This window comes from Boleophthalmus pectinirostris, unplaced genomic scaffold (genome assembly GCF_026225935.1).
Source record: "Boleophthalmus pectinirostris isolate CB_2022bp ecotype Guang Dong unplaced genomic scaffold, ASM2622593v1 HiC_scaffold_16, whole genome shotgun sequence".
NCBI classification, from domain to species: Eukaryota; Metazoa; Chordata; class Actinopteri; order Gobiiformes; family Gobiidae; genus Boleophthalmus; species Boleophthalmus pectinirostris.
In genome coordinates, this window is record NW_026571095.1 from 36,947,085 (window position 1) to 36,973,161 (window position 26,077).

Consider the following 26,077-nt stretch of genomic DNA (forward strand, 5'->3'; position numbering starts at 1 on the left):
GATTTTTTTACTTTTTCTACTTTTTTGGAGTTGCCTGGAATCCACTGTGTTTTAGTTTTGATCCTTTTTCCAGCGAAGGGAGAGAGTCAAAATGAAAGTGAAACTGATCCAACACGTTCAGACGCTGTTTTAGGACCATTTATCATTTCCACAACAATAAAAGGAACATGGTGATGTAAATATGTCAAGTGTCACAGTTCATCCCCCGTAGAAGTCAAAGAGAAAACAACTAAACTGCTGCTGGAGGTGAAACATGTTTCACAGAAACACTGTTAAATCCTGTGAAGTGTTGAACCAGCGCCATCTCCTGGTGCTCGCCGTCCCTGCACTTGCTGTTCCCACTCTTCCTCCCAGAGACTGGAAACATTCAGTTTCCTCCCTGTAAAGGAGAAGTCCAGACGAGGAAACGTGGAACATGAATTGAGTCATGTGTGTCTGTTTTAATGCTGCTGATTGAGCTCAAACATCTCCATGGACGTTTGTCACTTTGATTTCTGTTTGTACATTTGACTTGATTCTAAATCCCTGTACACAACGTTTACTGATACTGACACTTTAAATGACGTCAGACACTAAATCACTGTGGATTTGTCTTGTACAGTGTTGGGGAGTAACAGATTACATGTACCAGAGTAATCAGAGTACAAATGATGAGTAACTGTATTCAGTTACAGTTACTGTTTCAGTGAGTGGTAATTGGATTACAGTTACTTTGTTGAAATAAATGGATTACACAGAGAGAGATTTAACTGTTTTACACAATTTGGGCTTTTTTTTTTTTTTTTTTTTTTTTTTAGGTTATTCCACTTATTGACTAAACCAGGACTAAACCAGGACTAAACCAGGACTAAACCAGGACTAAAACCAGGTCTAAACCACTAAACCAGGATCTAAACCAGGACTAAACCACTCTAAACCAGGACTACTAAACCAGGTCTAAACCAGGACTCTAAACCAGGTCTAAACCAGGACTAAACCAGGACTAAACCAGGACCTCTAAACCAGGACTAAACCAGGTCTCTAAAACCAGGTCTAAAAGGACTAAACCAGGATCTAAACCAGGACTCTAAACCAGGACTAAACCAGGTCTAAACCAGGTCTCTAAACCAGGACTCTGACTAAACCAGGTCTAAACCAGGAACCAGGTCTAAACCAGGACTAAACCAGGACTAAACCAGGTCTAAACCAGGGGACTAAACCAGGTCTAAAACCAGGGACTAAACCAGGACTAAACCAGGACTAAACCAGGACTAAACCAGGACTAAACCAGGGTCTAAACCAGGTCTAAAACCAGGACTAAATCCTGCTGTGTGGACGTGTTTCTTCGTCTTTTATCAATAATATTTTTAATTTGGTTCAGTAAAGTTTGGACTTTTTATTTTCTTTTATCAGATAAAACTTCTTATGTGCAGATTTCCTCGTCTTTGTTTCTCTACATCAAATCAAGTAATCCAAAGTAATCAGATTACATTACTCACTTTAAGTCATTTAATGGATTCTGTTACAAACTACATTTTGGGGTGTGTAATCTGTAATCTGTAGGGGATTACATTTGAAAAGTAAACTTCCCAACACTGGTCTTGTATCGTTACAAAACTGAAGAAAGAGGCAGAGACGGTTCTACAGCAGCTTTAATGACGTCACAGCAGGATCCAGGCCCACTTTATTTGTACAGCACATTTCATAAACAAGAGCGTTTCCAAAGAGCTTCACACTGCAGTGTCAAACATTTAAGTGTAAAAAGTCTGCAGAATTCTGTCCAAACAAAAGGAACCAACAGAATCACAGCAGCAGCCACACACACACACACACACACACACACACACACACACAGTCTAGAAGCATGGAGGTTTCTGAAAGTCTGAGGGAGTCTGAGGGTCTGGGCGTCTGACAAAGCCTTTGTATCGTCCAATTCCAAATGAATCTTTGAGCCGATAGTTTTACCCCGGGAACGTTCCGGAGCTTCTGCAGTTTGTGTCGTCAAACGGAGCGGCGTTCATCGTCCGAGGTCACGGAGCAGAAGGTTTTTCACTTTAACTGCAGCGAGCGTCAAGTATGAAATGAATATCATGAGATTATTGTTGGCAGTTCCCCCGTTTGATCAGAGACACGTGTGATGAGACTCAGAGAAACTAAAGCTCGACCAAATCCAACACAGACGATAATAAACACACAACAACACACAGCGCAAAGAAAACACACTCACAACATGCAGCCTCCTTTTACACCACTTCACTTTGACACTTTTTATGGCCTCAGAAACACAAAGTACAATTTGAAAGTAAATATATAAAAGTACAAGCTTTAAAGTAAATATATAAAACTCAAATTTTATAGTAAATATATGAAAGTAAAGTTTTAAAGTAAATATATAAAACTCAAATTTTATAGTAAATATATGAAAGTAAAGTTTTAAAGTAAATATATAAAACTCAAATTTTATAGTAAATATATGAAAGTAAAGTTTTAAAGTAAATATATAAAACTCAAATTTTATAGTAAATATATGAAAGTAAAGTTTTAAAGTAAATATATAAAAGTAAAGTAAATATAGAGAGAGTTGGGCAGCAGATTGGATGAGACAAAGAGCACTTACAATAACTTTGTTTTTGGTCTAAATCGTGATCAGTGGTGAAATATTGATGAAACTTTAACTTTTTTATTCCCAGATTGTGTTTAAATAAAACTCAGATTATGACAGAGTTTCACACACAGCAGTGCCTCTAGTTAGCGTCACAGTCCCAGTGGATGTTGATGACATCAGCTGCACAGATTCAATTGTTTTATCCATTTTTAGTTTAACATGCTTTGATTTGTTGTTTTATTTACAGTTCTTGCTTTTTTTTTGTTTGTTTTTTTTGTCTTCATCAGGAATAGTTTTCTCTTAAAAACTGAATATTACATCTTTGAGAGTTCTGCCTCAACATCTTCAAATTCTTTATATGTTTATTATTAAGGAGAGACTCTACAGTTTGTCTCTGGTATTTCTCTTTGTGTCTGTCTTGTTTTTCCATCTGTATTTCTGGACTGAATGTTTGCGCCAGAAACATTTTTCCAGGACACACAGTGCAACTTCCATCTGAATCAAATACTTCACGTTTGTCCATTTCTGCGTCATTTCTAATGGGACATGGATAATGAATGTGGCATTGCATTGTCTGCAGTTGTTGAATTATTCTTCAGTTCCACATAGGTCCACCTAATGAAGCAAAGTGAATTGAATCGTATGTCTTCATTACACGTCCTACTTGGGGTCCCATCAGATGTAATAGTTGTACTATTATTATTTCTGGATTCATCCTTTTGCTCTGAGTTTTCTCTAAGTCACTAAAGAACCTCGTCATGTTTTTGTTTCCCATGTCCCAGAACATTTGATCCAAATTGTCTTCTTCTGCAGAGGTCTGGTTTGGGGCGAACATTGCAGAGTTGTTGAATTTGAAGTGGACTGGCAGACCCTGCTCTGTTTTAGGACATGGGACTCCAGCAGCTTTGATGTACTCAAGAACTGGAGGCATCTGAGCATCTGCGAACGTCACCAGAATCTTGAGGTTTTCAAACACATCTTTCCCAAAGCTGGAGTGGAATGAGTGTAAGACGTGACACAGGGCTGGAGGGAGTTGAGCTAAAGACGACTGGACCACTACACAGACTGTATGAACCTCTGTGATGTTCAAATCATTGACGAGGTAAGCTATCTGCTCCAGGGTCTGTTTGTCTCCTGTGATGCCTGTAAAATCTCTAAACTCTGGAGTGTCGATGATGGTGAGTGAGAAGTCGACCTGGAATCCCTCCTGGTGGTTTATTTGATACACCACTGTCTCAGAAGTCTCACCCTCGTTTATTTTAAACCAAAACGGGTCGGTCCATCTGACTCCCAGGATGTAGTTGATCATGGCATCGATGAGACTGATCTTCCCAGATCCCACAGGTCCAAGAAGGATCATGATACGATTTTCTTTATGACTTTCTTTTCCAAACACATATTTTCTGACACGAGGAGTGCGCAGTTTTTCTGCTTTTAGACCAAGTTTGTAGATTTCTGGTGTTCCAGACTTGATTTTGACAGAGTCTTTTACGATGAGTTCTGCTGCAGTGAATGTTTTGGTGGTGATGGTCACAGTGGAGCTTTCTGAGCTGGTTCCGTTCTCTCCATAGTCACAGAAGATCCTGAGGATGTACTCTGTCTGAGGCTTAAGTCCAGAGATCACCTTCTCCTCAGAATGGGACTCTTCTCTCCTCCACTGGAGTGTGTCTCCGGTCTCAGCGTACTCCACGATGTATCTGAGGATCTGGGCGCCTTGTCCCACCTGTGCAGGTCTCCTCCAGCGGACGTAGATCTTTGAGGAGGTGGACATGGCGCTGGGGTTTTCTGGAAGGTCGCAGGGTAAGGTTTTCATGGAGGTGTGAGGAGCAGCTGGACCTACTCCCGCCTCAGTGACGGCTCTCACTGTGAAGCTGTACTCTGTGTTTGGGATCAGGCCTGTCACTGTGACCTCTCCAGCTTCAGCCTGGAGCTGCTGCTTCCACTGCTCCTGTCCTTTCTCACAGAACTCCACTCTGTATCCACAGACGTTCTCCGCTCCCACTGAGAGAGCTCTGACCTGCAGACTCACGCTGTGCGCTGTGGCTCTGCTCACAGTCACTGAGTCTGGTTTAGAAGGGAGCTCAAAGCTCTCACTGCTGAGGAACCCGTCTTCATAAAGATAGATGGTTGCTTCTTTGTGGTTTTCATCAGTCAAACCCACTGCCAGGAACCGAAGAGCCTTTGTGTCCTGGTCTTTGTTGGCGTCTGCAAAGTCCCTAAACACCTTTGCTTTGAGTCTCATTTGGTGGATCATGTCTTTAGTCTTGTACCAGGGTTTGGGTTCTGCTCCAGACTCGTGGGTTTGAATCCCCTGTAGGTGGTTCTTCAGTTCTTCGAGGTACGGCTCTGCCCTCTCCAGAGACGTGAACACAAACACCAGGACTTTCTCTGAGTCACGCACCTTCTTCATGAGGTCATTTTTCGAGGAGACGACTTCTGTGTTTCTCATCAGATTTGTGAGGGCATTTATGGCGTTGGCCTCCTCAGTGACCTCGTCCATCCACTGGTTCAAACGGTGAGAGCTGAATGGACTCTCTGCTGCCCTCTTCAGGACTTCTGCCAGAGCAGCCTCCTCCTCTCCTCCTCCTCTGATCGATGGAAGCTTCATGGCCAGAGTTCCCTGGAGTCCCAGGAGGAACTCTGAGCACAAAGAGTTAAAGGTTTTGACTTTTTTGGAAAAGTGTGAGAAGTTCTGTCCTACAGGACTCTTCAGGACATCATTACAGATCATGTCCAGCTCCCTGAAGTTCTCCAAGACGTTCTCTGCCTCACAGACTAACCTCAGACTGATGTGACGCACCAGTTTAGACGCTGCAGAGTCTAAGGCGCTGAGGGGCAGCAGGTGCACCCTCACAGGGACTGCGTTCTCACCTTTGGGGCCCAGACGTTTGGGCAGGTCTTGATAGACTTTTACTGCTTCTTCAAATGTCGTTGGACTTTTGTCTAAACAGAAATCTCCGTGAAAAGTGCAGGAGAACTTGTTCACCTTTTCTTTGTCTTTGTCCTCCATTTTCAGATTCCCTTCTCCATCAATGGAGATCTTTGGGATTTTTTCAATCATCACCTTCAGGTTTCCCTGAATGTCTCGGACATTTTCATCTTCAGATGTTTCCTGGTCGAACACAAAGAAGGCCTGGGCTCCATAGAGGATGGCTGTTACTACATGTGTGGCTAGACCTTTGTCAATGACCTCGTGGTGCTTTAAGTTGTCTTTGCTGAGCTGGTTCATGGTCAATGTTTTAAACTCTGTCGTAGTTTTGTACTGCAGAGTGACTCGGGCCTGTCTTCTGGAACTTTTCTGATCGTTCAGATATTTTGCTGACCCTTCAACCTTCACAAGTCCACTCATAAAACTGGCTTTGAGTCCAGCGTCCACTCCGAGTGAAGAGGCCTTCTCAGAGAGGTGATCAGACGCCACGATCTGACACTGAGTGCTGGGTTTAGGAGTCACTCTCATGTCTTTGTCCAGCTTCTCCTGGTCCCAGAAAGTCAGGCCTGAAAAACAAGAGGTTTATTTGGATGAATAAATATAAAGTGATTCTAATAAAGACGAGATACATGTAGAATACCGTTCTCTTTCAGACGTACCTGGGACCAGTGTGTCAGATCTGCAGTCATACAACATGCCCAGGAGAAAAGACCGACCCAGAGCCGCCATCTCCACAGGTGAGTTACAGTCTGAAGCCATCTGAGCACAGGGAGAACATGCACGTTAGTATTTAAAATGTACAAATACATTTTCTGACACTGTCGCGCCTGCACAGCTGAGGACAGAGTTATGTTTGTTTTTCTACTATTAGGTACTTTGAAGATGGAAAAATGTGACCATGACCATATTATTTTTCTCCTAAACCATAAAAACTTGGATCATGTGTCACATTTTGCCCCATCACAAATAAGCTCCATGTTTTGTTTTGTTTTTTTAAATCATCTTTTAAAAAGACTCTAGAGAGGCATTTGATTAGATATTTCTTTTTTTTGTGTGTCATTACATTCAGCTCACAAATAATTCACCATGACCACACCAAAGTCATATTCAAAGTGTCAGTGATCATCTTTAATTGCACGTGGGTTTTGTTTCCTTTGGGCAAATTTGAAGAGTTTGTGCTGAAAACTGTGTGAGGAGATGTCCTGAGTACGACGGTGTGTGCTTCTGTCATTCCAGGGTTTGATTCAATATGACCCACTTCCTGTTGGTTTAGGGCGGGGATATAATATATTTTTTTCATGTCCTGTTCTGTTTTTTTGTGGCGTGTGTGTGGGCGACAGACTTAAAGACAAGTACAAAACTATATTACGGCTCCGCCCTGAACCCTACAGCAAGTCGACCACATTGACCAGAACATGAAACCTAAGAAAACACACACCTCACACTTTTGGTATCTCCTCCTCAACTCTTTATACAATAAACAAACAATGTGGTCAAAAGACGAGAAAACCCCCATGTCATCAAAAGTTATTATTTAATTTTTTAAAATAAAATGTCAAATGTGGGTGTGGTTATTGCAGAAAGTGGTCATTTGAAGCATAAAAACTTGCAGAACTTTGTCATAATGTGTTGACTTGAGTCAAAGCCAGTGGAACATTTTGCACAGTGATGTTGTTGAACACAATGATGTTTCATTTATGGGGCTTTGATATTACATTTCTCTACGGTGCCTCCTGGAACATTTCAGTGGCGTCCAAAAATGAAATCTGTCACTGTGACCTTTCCAGCTTCAGCCTGGAGCTGCTGCTTCCACTGCTCCTGTCCTTTCTCACAGAACTCCACTCTGTATCCACAGACGTTCTCCGCTCCCACTGAGAGAGCTCTGACCTGCAGACTCACGCTGTGCGCTGTGGCTCTGCTCACAGTCACTGAGTCTGGTTTAGAAGGGAGCTCAAAGCTCTCACTGCTGAGGAACCCGTCTTCATAAAGATAGATGGTTGCTTCTTTGTGGTTTTCATCAGTCAAACCCACTGCCAGGAACCGAAGAGCCTTTGTGTCCTGGTCTTTGTTGGCGTCTGCAAAGTCACTAAACACCTTTGCTTTGAGTCTCATTCGGTGGATCACGTCTTTAGTCTTGTACCAGGGTGTGGGCTCTGCTCCAGACTCGTGGGTTTGAATCCCCTTTAGGTGGTTCTTCAGTTCTTCGAGGTACGGCTCTGCCCTCTCCAGAGACGTGAACACAAACACCAGGACTTTCTCTGAGTCACTCACCTTCTTCATGAGGTCATTTTCAGAAGAGACGACTTCTGTGTTTCTCATCAGATTTGTGAGGACTTTTATGGTGTTGGTCTCCTTAACGACCTCGTTCATCCACTGGTTCAAACGGTGAGAGCTGAATGGACTCTCTGCTGCCCTCTTCAGGACTTCTGCCAGAGCAGCCTCCTCCTCTCCTCCTCCTCTGATCGATGGAAGCTTCGTGGCCAGAGTTCCCTGGAGTCCCAGGAGGAACTCGGAGCACAAAGAGTTAAAGGTTTTGACTTTTTCAGAAAAGTGTGAGAAGTTCTGCCCTGCAGGACTCTTCAGGACATCATTACAGATCATGTCCAGCTCCTAAAAATTACCTTTTTTTTTATATCATAACATTTTTCTCAGCTCCAAATCCTTCAGTTGTCTTAAAAAATGCTTTATTATCGTTCGCCCCGGCTCCACTTTACTCTGCTTCATCTTATTTGACAGCAGTTTTACCTCATACTCCAGTTTTACCTCATACTACAGTTTTACCTAATACTACAACTTTTAGCTTTGTGTTAAAACATATTTATAACATTATTACAATTTAAAGAACTTGCTAACTTCTGGACATGACTCATCAAAGGTTAAATAACAGAGAAACTCTTGCAGTCCCTGCAGTTCTAAATATACTCCTGTTAAAAACAAGAAGCGTTTTCCACTAGACTGAGCCACCTCCTGGGTCCAAGAATACATCTGGACTGTTCAGGTTATAGAGTTTCGAGTTTTTCAAAGTTTGGGCAGATAAAGTTGGTGCCCATAAAGTAAAGCCTTGGCAGTTAAGTTGTTTTTGTGGTACGTACCTTTCGATGAACCTGGGTTATGAGTATAGAGTTATGAGCATATGACTGTGCGTGTATGTGTGTGTGTGTGTGTGTGTGTGTGTGTGTGTGTGTATGTGTGTGTGGTGTGTGTTGTGTGTGTGTGTGTGTGTGTGTGTGTGTGTGTGTGTGTGTGTGTGTGTGTGTGTGTGCAGGGAATTTGCCCCACTTGTAATCTGACCCTCCCCTCTCACTCCTCTCTCTCTCTGTGCCCCTCCCTCCCACTACATTGTTCAAAAAGAAAGAGGTGCTTTGTTATTATCGCACGCTTTTAATCGCTCAGCATTTCCAGATTATCATGTCAACATGGACCACACTCACAGTGACAAAAACAAACAAAAAAAACTTTCAAAAAGGCACTATTTGTACACAGGGCAAAAGGGCAAGTGCTTTAGCACCACCTGGTGTCTGCCTGTGCACAACACTGAAGTATTATTAGGATGTAAAAAGAAAAGCTGAAATACTCCTGATCATAAGTGAAAAGTGTCAGAGCGTCAGGACAAACCCTCCTCCTTCTCCTCCTCCTCCTCCTCCTTCTCCTCCTCCTCCTTCTCCTCCTCCTCCTCCTTCTCCTTCCTCCTCCTCCTCCTCCTCCTCCTCCTCCTCCTTCTCCTCCTTCTCCTCCTCCTCCTCCTCCTCCTCCTCCTCCTCCTCCTCCTCCTCCTCCTCCTCCTCCTCCTCCTCCTCCTCCTCCTCCTCCTCCTCCTCCTCCTCCTCCTCCTCCTGCTCCTGCTGCTGCTGCTTCACAAACACCTCTGGAGTCTGACTCCACAAACTTCACTCACTTCAGGAACGTTTGAGGGATGAGTTCAACAGTGAGCACCTGCTCCGCTTCTGGAAGTCAAGTTCATATTTCATTTTTCCCAAAGACTTTTTGAAAAATCTAATATGAAGAGTTTGAATGAGGTTCGTGCTCATGTCCATACCACAGCTGTTCTAAGTCCAAAAACACATTTAAACCAAGACTCTGAAACACTTTAATAATTCAACTGTTTATCAAGTTCAGAAACATATTTTAAATAAAATGACAGGTATTGTGGTCGTTCCCACAGAGCTGATTTACCCTCAGCTTTCACACTTTTACAATATACATTTGTTCAGTAAAATCTCTGGGAAAAATTAATTATGAAACTTATTTTTGGAACCAGGTGATGGTCACAGCTCTGTTCAGGTGCTCAGTGATGCCCCCTACAGGCTTTGCTGCTGAACACTCCTCTCCTCTTCTCCGTCTTTTCTTGAGAGGAAAATCTCCACGGCTCCATGTAAAAGGTCTCACTCTCCCCGGGGCTTTTAGAGCTAAAGAAAAACAGTGTCCGATGTTTCCTCTGTGTTATTGTGACTTTAAGGCGGGACAGGTGTTTGTTTTTAACCCAGCTACATTACTTAACACTTTTCTTTTTATATTACTGGATTTAATCTGCTGCTGTTTTGTTTTGATGCTTCAAGGTGCTTCATTTGCTCCACTGCGCCATCAAGTGTCCAAAAAATGTATAACAGGCAGAGTGAAAATAGAACAACAACATGATCATCATCATTTGTTCAATCATTTATATTGAACAAATGAATGATTAAATAGTTGAATGTTCGTGAATGTATTAACCTGGAGTCTGTTCATGATGTAACAGTCGGGTTAAAAGAAAAAGTAGGAACAAATTGGAGATCAGGATGTAATGTGACTGTGCTCGTGTTGTTCTTTATGTCTGTGCTTATTTTTTAATTGGACATTGGCACTCTGCACTGCAAAAATCAGGCTTCATGGTCAAAAAGTTTAAGAACCCCTGCTCTATCCCTAACCCTCTTTCAGCCCTCGTCTTTACTGTCACAAGAAAGTTTACTCTTTCCCTCCACCCTGCTTTAGCCTCAAGTTTCTCTTCCTCAAGGTTTGTGACTTCTGCCTGCACATCTTCAGTTTCTTTTGTTATTTTTCTAAGCATTGACTCATCATTTTCTTTCTGCTCTTTGGCTGCCTGGTATTTCTCTTTCAATGGTTTTATTGTTTCTCTCTTTGTGACTTTCTTCATTTCCCATCTGTATTTTTGAAGGAAATGTTCACTCCAGAAACATTTTCCAGGACACACAGTGCATCTTCCATCTCGACCAAATACCACACATTTCTGTTTTTCTGTGTTGCAGATAATGGGACATGGATAATGACAGGTGTAGTGACAGAGCTGGCAGTTGTTGCTTATATATCCACGACCAGAAAAGTCCACCTGAATAAGTTCAGTGACAGTGGATTTATTCTCAAAATTCTCATTTATTTTCATCTCGGCCTCGTGCTTCTTTATTTGTTCATGTGTTCGCTTTATCTCTTCACATTTTAGCGTTCCTACATAAACTTGACGCTGTATATTATCTAGTAATTTCTCCAACTCCCTTCTATCTTCTAGCACTTCTTCAGATAAAATCAAACTTTTGGCATTGATGAGACTGATCTTCCCAGATCCCAAAGGTCCGAGAAGGATCATGATACGATTTTCTTAATGACTTTCTTTTCCAAACACATATTTTCTGACATCAGCAGTGCTCGGTTCTTCTGCTTTTAGACCAAGGTTGTAGATTTCTGGTGTTCCAGACTTGATTTTGACAGAGTCTTTGCAGGTTGTCACTGCAAATTAGAAGGTGTTTTCAATTGACTTATCTAGTAAAATACTGAAAAAATCAAATAACATAAATAAACAATGAGATCTGCTGCAGTGAATGTTTTGGTGGTGATGGTCACAGTGGAGCTTTCTGAGCTGGTTCCGTCCTCTCCACAGTCACTTTATTTATTAAATAAAATGTCAAATGTGGGTGTTGTTATTGCAGAAGAGGGGAGGAGATGAGGAGAGAGGAAACACAGGTCGAGGGTGAATGGGACAGTCTTGGCCTGGGCGACATGGATCCAAAAATATATCTCGATATATTTTTGCTATATCTCGATATACAATATATATCTCGATGTACGATATATATATCTCAATATACGATATATATCTCGATGTACGATATATATCTCGATGTACGATATATATCTCAATATACGATATATATCTCGATGTACGATATATATCTCGATGTACGATATATATCTCGATATCTGTACAAAAATAACCCCCTAAAACTGAAAACTGCAAAAACAAATCTGCCAAATTCCACAAGGTCTTTTTTTTTTTTTTTTTTTTTTTTTACTGAAGTGTAAGAGGTCGACAGTTCATACAGGAACATTTAAGATAAAAAAAAAAACCCTAATTACATAAATAATAATTTAACTATTGAAGGCTGTACCAAGTGGTGAAGTTTCTTGAGTGCATCACATGTTCATATTAAACATTGAATTGATATATTTGTTTGACTATTACACATTGAGTTGTTTAACCACTGAAATCTTATGTATGTTTAAAGGTTCCACTGTGTGAAACATGTTTGTTTTTAAAGTCATCCTTAGCAGATACAGGTTGTGTCCTTTTAAGGAATTTCATTGTAAAGCAGCAGCTGTGGAGATGGTTCGGCCTGGTGCGAAACTAAACAAACTGATGATTTACATTGAGCTGCTGTCAACTCCCTAAACCTAAAGGAATCCAGAGATACTCCAGAGAAGATTGAAGGCGTTACCTCTTCAACATATTATTTGCATATTCATGTGGATGTCTATAAAATCTGATTTGAGGGATTCAGAGGCGTCCAGATTTGCCTGATTTAAGACGTGTGTAGCCGTAGGTGGTCAGGGGAAACGATCTGACCCAGAGCTCTGGATTAGAATTGTATTGTTTAGGGAATAAATTCTTTTTGATTTTAATCGATCGATTCCAGTGGTTATTTTTAAGAGAACACGCTGAATGTTTTTTTGAGGATACCTAACACTGTAAAATAAAAGAAATAAAACATATTTCCTTCTTTTCATTCATAATAAAACAACTCAGCTCAAGCTCATCTTTGCATTAACTCTGTGATCCAGAACCAGAACCAGAACCAGAACCATGAGCTCCTTCAGCAGAAGAAGTTCAGGAGGTTCATTATTTTAACAGACACATGTTCCTCACCAGCATCAGGATCTGAGGTTTAATCCCACAATCCACTGCAGATCAAACCCAACGATTCAAACACTTTTGTACAAGTGACACTGCAGCAGATTCTTCATGAAAATCTTCTACATAAATAAACTTTACAACATATAAACATAACGACTCTAGAGCCACATCAGCCGTTTGACATTATCATGTGTTTAATTCAGATTTTCACAGACTTGTTTACGTTTTAGAAACAAACAGAAATGAAACTTAAAAGCGCACGGCTCATTTAGAATAAACAGCTCAGTCCTCGTGCCGCTGATGTTTTTCAGCGTCTGTCGGACTAAAGGACACGACTCAGTGGAACATGAGGATGTGCTGCTGATGGTTTTGTCTGTTTTTCACTGGCACCAACTTTGGGCGTTTACGGAGGTAGTGAGGAGAGAACGAGACACGAGCAGCAAAATGAGGGAGACGTGGACGAGAAGACAGAGACAAACAAGAGAATAGATATAAATAAACATGATATCGATATTTACGATATGTCAGAATCAATATCGACTTTCAAAAATATCTCCATATGTTTAAAATATGGAGATATCGCCCACACCTTGGACAACCTTTCCTAGTTCCTTAGTTTTAATGCCATATTCTGGATTATTTTCATGTTAAGAACAACACACACACACAACACACACACACAAAACACACACACACACAACACACACACAAACACAACACACACACAACACACACACAAACACAACACACACACACAAACACACACAAACACAACACACACACACACACACACACACACACACAAACACACACACACAACACAAACACACACAAACACACACACACACACACACACAACACACACACAAACACAACACACACACACAACACACACACAAACACACACACACACAACACAACACACACAACACAACACACACACACACAAACACACACACAACACACACACAACACACACACACACACACACACACACACACACACACACACACAAACACACACACACACACACAACTTTAGGTCAAAGTAAACACTCACGTTGTCGTGTTGAACAGTTTGGTTTTAGCTTCACTGCACCAAAAGTTTGAGTTTTTCCTCTGGTGTTGGAGGAAACAGACCCTTAAGAACATTTATGTCTGTGGTTTTTGATTCTGTTGTTTTGTTCAATTCTGCAGGAAATGTGGAGGAAATCCTGCCCACAGAGGAGACGCAGGGAGGAGACAGGAAGACAGGGAAAGAGGAGGAGGAGGAGAGTGATACACAGATTATTTTTATGTGAGTTCACCGTGATACAGAACACGACACACACCAGGAAGTCACATGTTCAGAAAATGACTAAGCAAAAGCTGTTTTTCGTTTTTCTTTCTGTCATGTTCTAAAGTTGTTCCTCATCACAAACCTGCCTGCAGAGGTTTTAGATCCTTCATGCATGTCATGTTTTAGCGATCTGTCCTGGGCCCTTTTCAAACCCTCCTGACGATTAACTGTAAGATTCTGAGCAATAATCAAACCACAAACCTCCAGCAGCCACACTCCCACACGACAACTGTCCATCAAAACACAAAAACATGACACTGTAAAAGTGAACAAAGACACGTGACAAACCTGATGAGATGCGCAGGAGTTTGACGAGCGGGACGCGGCTCAGTGTGACGGGACGTGAAGCTGCAGCGATTTACCGCAGAGAGCGAAGGGAGAGAGTCAAAACGAAAGTGAAACTGATCCGACACGTTCAGACGCTGTTTTAGGACCATTTATCATTTCCACAACAATAAAAGGAACATGGTGATGTAAATATGTCAAGTGTCACAGTTCATCCCCCGTAGAAGTCAAAGAGAAAACAACTAAACAAACACGCAAAATATTCCTTTGAAAGTAGAAAAGTAAAATGAACCAAAACTAATATTCAGAATTATTTATTATTTACGGTACTTGTATTTTCTTCCCAACGCCGCTAATATAATTAATTTTAAATGCTTTTTCAATTATTATTATTATTAATTTTTTGTTTTTATTTTTTTTACCTCATGACCGGAAGTTCCCACAGACACGTGACAGCTCAGAGCGGAAGTAAACAATCCGCGGCGCGCCAGGTTCCCGCGCGGCGCAGAACGATCACAAAACAGCGGGTTTTTACGAACTAAACACGAACTAAACACGAACTAAACACGAAATAAACACGAATCAAACCCGAGGCGAACCCGGAGAGGAGGTGATGAGATGGACACGCTTTATCTGGACAACATCGACGAATACGTGCACGACCAGGACAAGATCGTAAGTCACGTTTCTGCGTCCGACCGTGTCCGGGTTTAGTCCTGATCCTGGTCTGTTTTAGTCCAGGTTAATCCTGGTGCTGGTCTGTTTTACTCCGGGTTTAGTCCTGATCCTGGTCTGTTTTAGTCCGGGTTTAGTCCTGGTCCTGGTCTGTTTTAGTCCGGGTTTAGTCCTGGTCCTGGTCTGTTTTAGTCCGGGTTTAGTCCTGGTTTAAATCCTCCTTTAAACCTGGTTTTAATTCTAGTTTAGTCCTGCTTTAGTCCTCTGTTACCTCTGGATTCAATCCTGGTTTAGGCCTGTTTAAACCAGGACTAATTTAAGATTAAACCAGGTCTAAACCAGGTCTAAACCAGGTCTAAACCAGGTCTAAACCAGGACTAATTTAAGACTAAACCAGGACTAAACCAGGACTAATTTAAGACTAAACCAGGACTAAACCAGGACTAATTTAAGACTAAACCAGGATTAAACCAGGACTAAACCAGGACTAAACCAGGTCTAAACCAGGTCTAAACCAGGTCTAAACCAGGACTAATTTAAGACTAAACCAGGACTAAACCAGGACTAAACCAGGACTAAACCAGGTCTAAACCAGGACTAATTTAAGACTAAACCAGGACTAAACCATGACTAATTTAAGACTAAACCAGGACTAAACCAGGTCTAAACCAGGTCTAAATCAGGTCTAAACCAGGACTAACGTAAGACTAAACCAGGATTGGACCAGGACTAAATGAGCACAGTGGGCCCTGAGTTCTGATCTTTCACTTCTGGTGTTTTCTGTTTTCCAGGTGACGTACAAGTGGCTGAGTCTGACCCTGGGCGTCCACGTCAACACGGCCAAACGGTCAGTGCAGAGTCGAGGGGCACCAGGCTCCAGATCAGGTCCACCACAACGAGACAACACCAGATTTTCACTTTGTTTCTCAGACCTAAATAGTCCGGTTTAGTTCCCAGATTGGCTTCAGATTTTCTATTTGCTTCGTTTCATGTTTTTGTTGTTGATTTTTGGAACCGCGGCTTCTCAAAAGATCAAACTCTCCGACACTTAAACTTTTTTTGTCCCGTACAAAAGAGGAAAAATCTCAGGAGATTATTATTATAGTTATATTCTTATTAGTCCTGGTTTGAATCCTAATTTAGTCCCGGTTTAGTCCTGATTCAGTCCTCCTTTAGTCTTGGTCTTAATCCTAGTGTAGTGCTGGTAGTGAACGTTCCTCTCGGGCGTGAACGTTCTTTTCAGGCGTAAATGTTCCTCTCAGGTGGCATGAACATTTCCCTCAGGCATGAACGTTCCTCACAGACATTGATATTCCTCTCAAGCGGTGTGAATGTTCTTCTCAGGTGGTGTGAACGTTTCTCTCAGACGTGAACGTTCCTCTCAGGTGTGAACGTTCTTCTCAGGTGTGAACGTTCCTCGCAGACGTGAACGTTCCTCTCAGGCGTGAACGTTCCTCTCAGGTGGCGTGAACCTTCCTCTCAGGCCTGAACGTTCCTCTCAGGTGGCGTGAACGTTCCTCTCAGGCCTGAACGTTCCTCGCAGACGTACGTGTGACCTGTGGTGACCGTATTTGTGATGTGGTTTTGCAGAATGCTGTTCCATTACCTGGAGCACAAGAGGAAGGAGAGCTCCGCCTCGCTCCACGCCACCTACCTGCTGTCGGGCAAGACCCAGGACCAAGGACGCACGGTAAACAAACAAACAAACAAACAAACAAAAACAAACCAAGACCCAGGACCACAGACGCACGGTAAACAAACAAACAAACAAACAAACAAAAACAAACCAAGACCCAGGACCACGGACGCACGGTAAACAAACAAACAAACAAACAAACAAAAACAAACCAAGACCCAGGACCACGGACGCACGATAAACAAACAAACAAACAAACAAACAAACAAACAAACAAGAAAACTACAGAATAAAATCACAGAACCGAGAGAACAAGACTGAACTGTTAACAAGAGATGAAGTGTGGGTTAGTCCTGGTTTAGTCTCTGGTTTAGTCTCTGGTTTAGACCTGGCTTAGACCTGGTTTAGTCTCTGTTTTAGTCCTGGTTTAGTCCTAATTCAGTTCATTTTTTTCCCTTTGTTTCAGTGCCATAAAGTGTCTGTGGTGCGTGAGGAGGACCTGGAGGGTAAGTGCAGTTTTCCTTTCAGCCTGATGGGGGCGCTCTCCTCTCTCTCTCTGTCCTGTAGGTGGTGGTGTAGTTCTGTCTCTGTCCTGTAGGTGGTGGTGTAGTTGTGTCTCTGTCCTGTAGGTGGTGGTGTAGTTGTAGTTGTGTGTCTGTCCTGTAGGTGGTGGTGGTGTAGTTGTGTCTCTGTCCTGTAGGTGGTGGTGTAGTTGTAGTTGTGTCTCTGTCCTGTAGGTGGTGGTGGTGTAGTTGTGTGTCTGTCCTGTAGGTGGTGGTGGTGTAGTTGTAGTTGTGTGTCTGTCCTGTAGGTGGTGGTGGTGTAGTTGTGTGTCTGTCCTGTAGGTGGTGGTGGTGTAGTTGTAGTTGTGTCTCTGTCCTGTAGGTGGTGGTGGTGTAGTTGTGTGTCTGTCCTGTAGGTGGTGGTGGTGTAGTTGTGTCTCTGTCCTGTAGGTGGTGGTGGTGTAGTTGTGTGTCTGTCCTGTAGGTGGTGGTGGTGTAGTTGTAGTTGTGTGCCTGTCCTGTAGGTGGTGGTGGTGTAGTTGTGTGTCTGTCCTGTAGGTGGTGGTGGTGTAGTTGTAGTTGTGTCTCTGTCCTGTAGGTGGTGGTGGTGTAGTTGTGTGTCTGTCCTGTAGGTGGTGGTGTAGTTGTAGTTGTGTCTCTGTCCTGTAGGTGGTGGTGGTGTAGTTGTAGTTGTGTGTCTGTCCTGTAGGTGGTGGTGGTGTAGTTGTGTGTCTGTCCTGTAGGTGGTGGTGTAGTTGTAGTTGTGTGTCTGTCCTGTAGGTGGTGGTGGTGGTGTAGTTGTAGTTGTGTCTCTGTCCTGTAGGTGGTGGTGGTGTAGTTGTAGTTGTGTGTCTGTCCTGTAGGTGGTGGTGGTGTAGTTGTAGTTGTGTCTGTCCTGTAGGTGTTGGTGGTGTAGTTGTAGTTGTGTCTCTGTCCTGACGGTGGCGCTGTGTGTTTGTGTTTTAGAGGCGCGGTCTCGTCTGAGCGCGGTGGTGAGCGTGCACGTGTACAGTGTGCACAAGGCTCTGCTCCGGGACAGTGCTCCTCTGTTTGGAGTCGACTACGACGCCGTCAGGAGCAACCTGCAGCAATGTAACAGGTGAAGCGCCTGACGCACCTGTCACACCTGTCAATACAGTCACACCTGTCACACCTGCTACACCTGCCACACTTTTCACTGCAGTCACACCTGCCACACCTTTCACTTCTGTCACACCTGCCACACCTGTCACTACTATTACACCTGTCACTCCTGCCACACCTGTCACTCCAGTCTCACCTGCCACACCTGTCACTACAGTCTCACCTGTCACTACAGTCACACCTGCTACACCTGCCACACCTGTCACTACTATTACACCTGTCACTCCTGCCACACCTGTCACTCCAGTCTCACCTGCCACACCTGTCACTCCTGTCACACCTGCCACACCTGTCACTACAGTCACACCTGTCACTACAGTCACACCTGCCACACCTGCTACACCTGCCACACCTGTCACTACAGTCACACCTGTCACTACAGTCACACCTGCCACACCTGTCACTACAGTCACACCTGCCACACCTGCCACTACAGTCACACCTGTCACTACAGTCACACCTGCCACTACAGTCTCACACTGCCACTACAGTCACACCTGCCACACCTGTCACTACAGTCACACCTGTCACTGCAGTCACACCTGCCACACCTGTCACTACAGTCACACCTGCCACACCTGTCACTGCAGTCACACCTGTCACACCTGTCACTACAGTCACACCTGCCACACCTGTCACTGCAGTCACACCTGCCACACCTGTCACTGCAGTCACACCTGTCACTGCAGTCACACCTGCCACACCTGTCACTACAGTCACACCTGTCACACCTGTCACTACAGTCACACCTGTCACTACAGTCACACCTGTCACTACAGTCACACCTGCCACACCTGTCACTGCAGTCACACCTGCCACACCTGTCACTCACACTGTCACACCTGTCACACCTGTCACTACAGTCACACCTGTCACCTGTCACACCTCCACACCTGTCACTGCAGTCACACCTGCCACACCTGTCACTGCAGTCACACCTGCCACACCTGTCACTACAGTCACACCTGTCACTACAGTCACACCTGTCACACCTGTCACTACAGTCACACCTGCCACACCTGTCACTTACAGTCACCTGCCACACCTGTCACTACAGTCACACCTGTCACACCTGTCACTACAGTCACACCTGTCACTACAGTCACACCTGTCACTACAGTGACACCTGCCACACCTGACACTACAGTCACACCTGTCACACCTGTCACTACAGTCACCTGTCACTACAGTCACTACAGTCACTGCCACACCTGTCACTACAGTCACACTGTCACACCTGTCACTACAGTCACACCTGTCACTACAGTCACACCTGCCACACCTGTCGCACCCGCTACACCTGCCGCACCCGTCACACCTGTCACTACAGTCACACCTGCCACACCCGTCACACCTGTCACTATAGTCACACCTGTCACACTGGTCACACCTGCCACACCGGTCACACCTGCCACACCGGCCACACCGGTCACACCAGTCACACCAGTCACACCTGTCACACCTGTCACTATAGTCACACCTGTCACTACAGTCACACCTGTCACTACAGTCACACCTGTCACATCTGTCACTCCGGTCACTTAAAGTCTCTTGTGACCCACCTGAGGGTCCTGACCGGGTCTTTGGGACACAGGTCTGGGTCGGACCTGGAGGGACTGTGTCTCTGGTCTGGGCTGGTCTGGTTTTCCTGTTTTCCGTTTGACACAACACTTTTTGTTCTATCCCGTCCTCTCCTCGCGTCTCTTCAGGTTCAGTGCGATCCGCTGCCCTGACGCTGTTCCTTTGAGCAACGCGGAGCTGCACCGGTCCAGAGAAACCCGCCCGCCCCCCCTCCGCCCGCAGAGACCCCCAGACCGCAAACCAACGGGGCAAACCTCAGCGCCAAGACCTGCCCCAAGCCCAAAGGCATCATGGGAATCTTCGCCAACAAACCCAAGACCGAGACCAAGACCGAGACCAGGACCAAGACCGAGACCGAGACCAAACCAGAGACCTCAGAGGAGCCAGTGGTACGAGACTTTTCCTCTAGATTTAAAGAGGCACTTTAAATGATGTAAAGTTAAAACCCTGCAGAAGTAAACAAATAATAATAAAAACAATAAAAAAAAAAGAAAAATTAAACATAAATTTTGTTCTGTTTTTAAATCTGGACGTTTTTAAACTGTCGCTGTTTTGTTGTTGTCATTTATTTTGTCTGTTCTGTTTTTAGACCGAACCAAAACCTGCTCCAAAAACCAACGCCCTTGCAAACTTTTTTGGAAGTCAAACTACAAGTGAGTCCAGTTCAGTCCTGGTTTAGTTCTGGTTTAGTCCTGGTTTAGTCTCGGTTTAGTCTCGGTTTAGTCCTGGTTCAGTCTTGGTTTAGTCCTGGTTTAGTCCTGGTTTAGTTCTGATTTAGTCTTGGTTTAGTCCTGGTTTAGTCCTGGTTTAGTCTTGGTTTAGTCCTGGTTCAGTCCTGGATTAGTCCTGGTTTAGTCCTGGTTCAGTCCTGGTTTAGTCTTGGTTTAGTCCTGATTTAGTCCTGGTTTAGACCTGGTTTAGACCTGGTTTAGTCCTGGTTTAGTCCTGGTTCAGTCCTGGTTTATTGTTTTTTCAGAGAGACCTGTTGTTGTGGTGGTGAAGGACGAGAGCAGCTTGACAGAACAGCGCCCCCCACAGACCAACAGAGACCAGCGCAGGTGAGAGGGCGGGGCCAGGGGAGGGCGGAGTCACAGGCCACACTTTCACTTTCACTTTCTGGGCTCAGGAACAACAGTTAGATTAAAGATTTTTTCCCATTTTTGCCTCGTTTTTTTTTTTTTTTTTTTTTGAGGCTGTGTCCCCCGTCCTCCACACCGGCCCGGACTCTTGAGCGCCCCCTACAGTGTCTCAGAAGGTGGAAAAATAAAAAAGTCTAAACGACAAAACTTGAGTTCTGTCAGATCTGATCAGACTGACACGAGAGTTTGTGGACGAATAATGTTCATGAACGTTTTTGTGGCGGTGGATTTCACACGAACGGACCGGATTATTTTGACGCGTTTTACGGGATTTAGAATGGCCGATCTCGCTTTGGCGTCCGCCGTCTACTGGCACGAAAGCGCCAACGAAGCCGCCGCGCTGGTCCCGGGTAACGGGCGAACTTTAATCTGGGACAAGTCCGAAAATTGGCAAGTTTTATTTTTTAAGTTGGTTACAAATGTCAGACGTGTGTTTACAACCACCCGTCCAAAAACGCCAACTCCACCCGTCCAAACACGCCAACTCCACCCGTCCAAACGCGCCAACTCCACCCGTCCAAACGCGCCAACTCCACCCGTCCAAACGCGCCAACTCCACCCGTCCAAACGTGCCAACTCCACCCGTCCAAAAATGCCAACTCCACCCGTCCAAACGCGCCAACTCCACCCGTCCAAACATGCCTAAATACGGCGTCTCCACCCGTCCAAACGCGCCAACTCCACCCGTCCAAACGCGCCAACTCCACCCGTCCAAACGCGCCAACTCCACCCGTCCAAACGCGCCAACTCCACCCGTCCAAACGCGCCAACTCCACCCGTCCAAACACGCCAACTCCACCTGTTCAAACACGCCTAAATACGGCATGTTTGGACATGTTTGGACGTGTTTGGACGGGTGGAGTTGGCATGTTTGGACGGGTGGAGGCGGCGTGTTACATTACATTTTGAACGTAAATTCGCCGTTTTTCCCGTTAGAATGACACGGAGAGTTTATGTCATCGCTATGGCAACGGCGTTAAAAATATCACCTGGGTGTCGTTGGATTTTGGGATCAGGTTCAGGTTCTGGATCAGGATCAGGTTCAGGATCAGGACGCCGAAACGGAATTTTTGGTGAAGTTTCGGGATTCAAACAACAAAAAAAAAGAAAAATGTTTGTAAAAGTTTGGTTCATGTTCATGTTTGGTGATTGGTTCGTGTTTGTGTCCACAGCGAACAAGGGGCGGAGTCTGACGGCAAGGAGGAGGAGCCAAAGGAGAAGAAGAGTAAACGAGGGGCGGAGTCTGACGGCGAGGAGGAGGAGCCAAAGGAGAAGAAGAGTAAACGAGGGGCGGAGTCTGACGGCGAGGAGGAGGAGCCAAAGAAAAAGAAGAAGAAGAGGAGGAGGATCCAGAGACCTGAGGACAGCAGCGACGAAGAGCGAGACGGTACAGACACGAACACGCCACCTCCACTCGTGAAAAAAGACTCCACCCGTCCAAACACGCCACCTCCACCCGTGAAGAAAGACTCCACCCGTCCAAACGCGCCAACTCCACCCGTCCAAACGCGCCAACTCCACCCGTCCAAACGCGCCGATTCCACCCGTCTAAACACGTCCAAACACGCCAACTCCACCCGTCTAAACACGCCAACTCCACCCGTCCAAACACGCCAACTCCACCCGTCCAAACACGCCGCCTCCACCCGTCCGAACACGCCGCCTCCACCCGTCTAAACACGTCCGAACACGCCAACTCCACCCGTCTAAACACGTCCGAACACGCCGCCTCCACCCGTCTAAACATGCCGCCTCCACCACCCTCCCTCACCACAGCTGTTCAAAACGAGAAAGTTGGAGTAGTTACGTCTACGGGGCGTTAAAGAGAGGAGGGAGAGATCTCTAGATGACTCAAACACACACGGGCTCAGGACTCACAGGAACAACGTCCAAACACGACACAAACAAACCAGACGAGTCTTGAACCTTTTCCTTTTCTCTCCAGTGATCCCAGACTCTCCGCTCCAGACCAAGAACCAGACGAACAGAGACGAGCCCGCCCCGCTACAGGTCAGGCACCTCAGGTCACACGCCTCAGGTCACACGCCTCAGGTCACACGCCTCAGGTCACACGCCTCAGGTCACACTCCTCAGGTCACACGCCTCAGGTCACAGGCCTCAGGTCACAGGCCTCAGGTCACACGCCTCATGTCACACGCCTCAGGTCACAGGCCTCAGGTCACACGCCTCAGGTCACACGCCTCAGGTCACAGGTCACACAACTCAGGTCACACAATTCAGGTCACACAACACACGCCTCAGGTCACACGCCTCAGGTCACACGCCTCAGGTCACAGGTCACACAACTCAGGTCACACAATTCAGGTCACACAACACACGCCTCAGGTCACACGCCTCAGGTCACACAACTTAGGTCACAGGCCTCAGGTCACATGCCTCAGGGCACAGGTCACACACCTCAGGTCACAGACCTCAGGTCACACACCTCAGGTCACAGACCTCAGGTCACACACCTCAGGTCACAGACCTCAGGTCACACAACTCAGGTCACAGGTCACACGCCTCAGGTCACACGCCTCAGGTCACACGCCTCAGGTCACAGGCCTCAGGTCACACGCCTCAGGTCACAGGCCTCAGGTCACAGACCTCAGGTCAGGTGGCTGAAGATTCTGGAGGCAGATCTTCTGACGCTCAGACGTTTGTTTTTCAGACGGAAAATTCTTCGACAAAAACGAGGAAAAGACGACGAGTTCTCAAATCCAAAACGTTCCTGGATGAAGAAGGATGTATCGGTATGAAACTAGGACTGGACCAGGACTGGACCAGGACTAGACCAGGACTAAACCAAGACTAAACCAGGGCTTGTGTTCACAGTGACGGAGAAGGGCTACGTGAGCGAGTCGTACTCTGAGACCGAGGAGGAGGTCCAGACTAAACCAGGTCCCAATCCTGGTCCTAAACCCGGATCTGGATCTGGAGCCTCGACTGAGGAGAAGAAGAAGAAGAAGAAGACGGGACCGACAGGCGCCAAAACCACCAAACAGGCGTCGATCATGGGCTTTTTCAACAAGAAGTGACCCTCCTCTTCTTTTTCTTCTTCTTCTTCTCAGATCTTCATATTTTATCTGTTTTGTGCCGAATAAAGACGAGAACTTCAGGTTGTTCTTCACTTTTATTGGGTTTCGCTCGTTTCAGCTCCACTTTACGTTTATTTGGTCACAGGTCACGTGGAGCGACGACAAAACAAAATCCTGTTTGTTAATGGAGCAGAAGACAAACAGACTGAGCTGCACTTTCTTGTTCTTGTGGTTTTACAGAAACATCACGTCTTGGTCTTTGCAGTGGAAGGTGTTTCTTGGTGAACAGTTGGAGACTTTCACTTTGGCGTTTTTGACTTTTTAAATCCGTAACCGAGGTTGAGCGAAGGATCAGGATTTTGTTTTGTCGTGGCTCCACATACAAAATGTTCTCTGTAAACTCGGGATGATTTCTTAGTCAGACAAATGTTTCCTTTTTAGTCTGGTAAACTAGGACTAAAACCAGGTTTAAAACCAGGTCTAAAACCAGAACTAAACCAGGACTAAAAGCAGGAGTAGACCAGGACTGAACCAGGACTAAACCAGGTCTAAAAGCAGGACTAAAGCAGGACTAAACAATTAAACTAAGACTAAACCAGGTCTAAACCAGGTCTAAACCAGGTCTAAACCAGGTCTAAACAATATGACATTAACAGTAGTGTGGATATAATTTACGGCATCAGTGTCTCATATAAAAATCATTTCTCTATCAGGACGTGGTCGCTACATTCATGTCATTTTAAAAAACATGACAATATCAAGTAATCCAAAGTAATCAGATTACGTTACTCACTTTAAGTAACTTAATGGATTACGTTACATACTACATTTTGGGATATGTAATCTGTAATCTGTAGGGGATTACATTTTAAAAGTAAACTTCCCGACACTCCCAGCGGTACTAAAACAGTGTATTTTTATCTTGATGTTCCTTCTCTTTACACCTCTCTCTGTTTCTCTCTTTGTCCCGTTCTCTCTTTTCGCGCCACTATTTTTGTCTTTTCTACTTCCGTCGCACAACTCAAAAGACAAATATATTCACAAATAAAACACAAAAAACAGTAACTGCAATATTCTGACACATCTCAATACTTGAACAAATAAAATAAAAACCTTCTCACTTATTACTATAAAAACAAATACACTGACATGATCGTCTGTGACACTCGTCCTTCTCCTTCTCAATCTCCTCCTTAAAACAAGTCAGTTGTTCATGTTCTGGCTCCGGTACGAGAGGAACTTTAAAATCTCCAGGTGCTCGATGCTGCGTCCATGTTTGGACAACTTCTGTAAACACAGATCACGCTCGCTGAGGTTGACGTCGTCGTGTCTCCAGTGTCACATGTGGGACACTTTTGGACCGTTTAATGTTCACACTGGAGACACATACAGTAGGGTGACCATATTTCCGTTTATGAAAACCCGGACACCTTGGGGGGAAAGGGGGCGGGTCACCTTTTTTTTTTTTTTTTTTTTTTTATATGTGTATTACAGGTGGGTAGTAATTACACACGGGTGGGTCAGAACTAAACCAGGTCTAAACCAGGACTAATCTTGGACTTAACAGAGAGAACGCCGAGCAGGTTGTCCGCAAAGCGCGATCGGGCAACTGCCGCGTTTAACTCCGTGAGGTGCGGAGCTGAGCCGGTCCTTTCTCCTGCGTCACTTCCGAGGCCGTCCTGACAGTGAGTCGTTTCAGTTCTGGTTTAGTCCTGTTTTTTGTCCTAGTTCAGTCATGGTTTAGTCCTCCTCTTCAGTCCTGGAATCAGTCCTGGGTTAGTCCTGGTTTCGTCTTGGTTCAGTCTGTGGCGTAGGCAGCGCAAAAGTTTGATATAATCTCGGGTTAACGGGCAGGTGCGGTCCTGTCCTGCGCAGGTGCGGTGTTGTACTTGGGGTCTCCAAAAAAGGACCCGTGCAGGACTCTGCGCTGTTGGGCTCCATTACGGAATAAATGAATCTTCAGTTTGTTACATAAAGAAGAAGGAAAATAACAAAAGGACGACAGCAGCAACAAGTTTAAAGAAGGAAGTAAAAAGGGTTGCACCTGTCGATCCTGTCGGAGAAAAGTGTATAAAGTTTGTGCTGAGGTTTTACAGACTTAACACA

General features: G+C 44.9%; 3 protein-coding genes across 5 annotated transcripts in view; 2 read left to right on the forward strand and 1 right to left on the reverse strand.

The window, feature by feature from the left end:
* The window catches only part of LOC110159369 (uncharacterized), a 47,456-nt gene that overhangs the window by 4,734 nt on the left and 16,645 nt on the right, over window positions 1-26,077 (forward strand). The gene's annotated exons all lie outside the window — the stretch shown is intronic.
* LOC110175830 (verrucotoxin subunit beta-like) lies at window positions 1,614-14,407 on the reverse strand. 3 transcript variants are annotated; one of them, XM_055151721.1, is made up of 4 exons: window positions 14,260-14,380; window positions 13,693-13,846; window positions 6,173-6,272; window positions 1,614-6,079 (listed from the first exon to the last, which is right to left on the reverse strand). In XM_055151721.1, the coding sequence occupies exons 3-4, from the start codon at window positions 6,270-6,272 to the stop codon at window positions 3,180-3,182; spliced, it is 3,000 nt and encodes a 999-aa protein (XP_055007696.1). In that variant the 5' UTR covers window positions 13,693-13,846; window positions 14,260-14,380; the 3' UTR covers window positions 1,614-3,179. The 3 variants fall into 3 exon arrangements, with proteins under 3 accessions (XP_055007696.1, XP_055007697.1, XP_055007695.1); XM_055151722.1 differs by lacking the exon at window positions 13,693-13,846 and having other exon boundaries at window positions 14,260-14,407; XM_055151720.1 differs by lacking the exons at window positions 13,693-13,846; window positions 14,260-14,380 and adding an exon at window positions 7,785-8,623.
* Window positions 14,714-24,051, forward strand: pold3 (polymerase (DNA-directed), delta 3, accessory subunit). Its single transcript, XM_055151723.1, is given in 13 exon segments — window positions 14,714-14,931; window positions 15,723-15,778; window positions 16,522-16,621; window positions 17,034-17,073; window positions 18,037-18,169; window positions 19,923-19,990; window positions 19,993-20,183; window positions 20,384-20,447; window positions 20,771-20,852; window positions 22,106-22,320; window positions 22,879-22,943; window positions 23,605-23,686; window positions 23,769-24,051. Coding segments are annotated over 13 exon segments (1,356 nt in total). The 5' UTR covers window positions 14,714-14,874; the 3' UTR covers window positions 23,972-24,051.

What these genes read in the sequence shown, in the direction of transcription:
- LOC110175830 (XM_055151720.1), bottom strand. Translation starts at nt 8,114, where the DNA reads ATGATCTGTAATGATGTCCTGAAGAGTCCTGCAGGGCAGAACTTCTCA. An exon ending in AAAATGACCTCATGAAGAAG is followed by an intron (nt 6,273 to 7,784) that starts GTGAGTGACTCA and finishes CCCTGTGCTCAG; the next exon opens with ATGGCTTCAGACTGTAACTC. An exon ending in ATCTGACACACTGGTCCCAG is followed by an intron (nt 6,080 to 6,172) that starts GTACGTCTGAAA and finishes CTTGTTTTTCAG; the next exon opens with GCCTGACTTTCTGGGACCAG.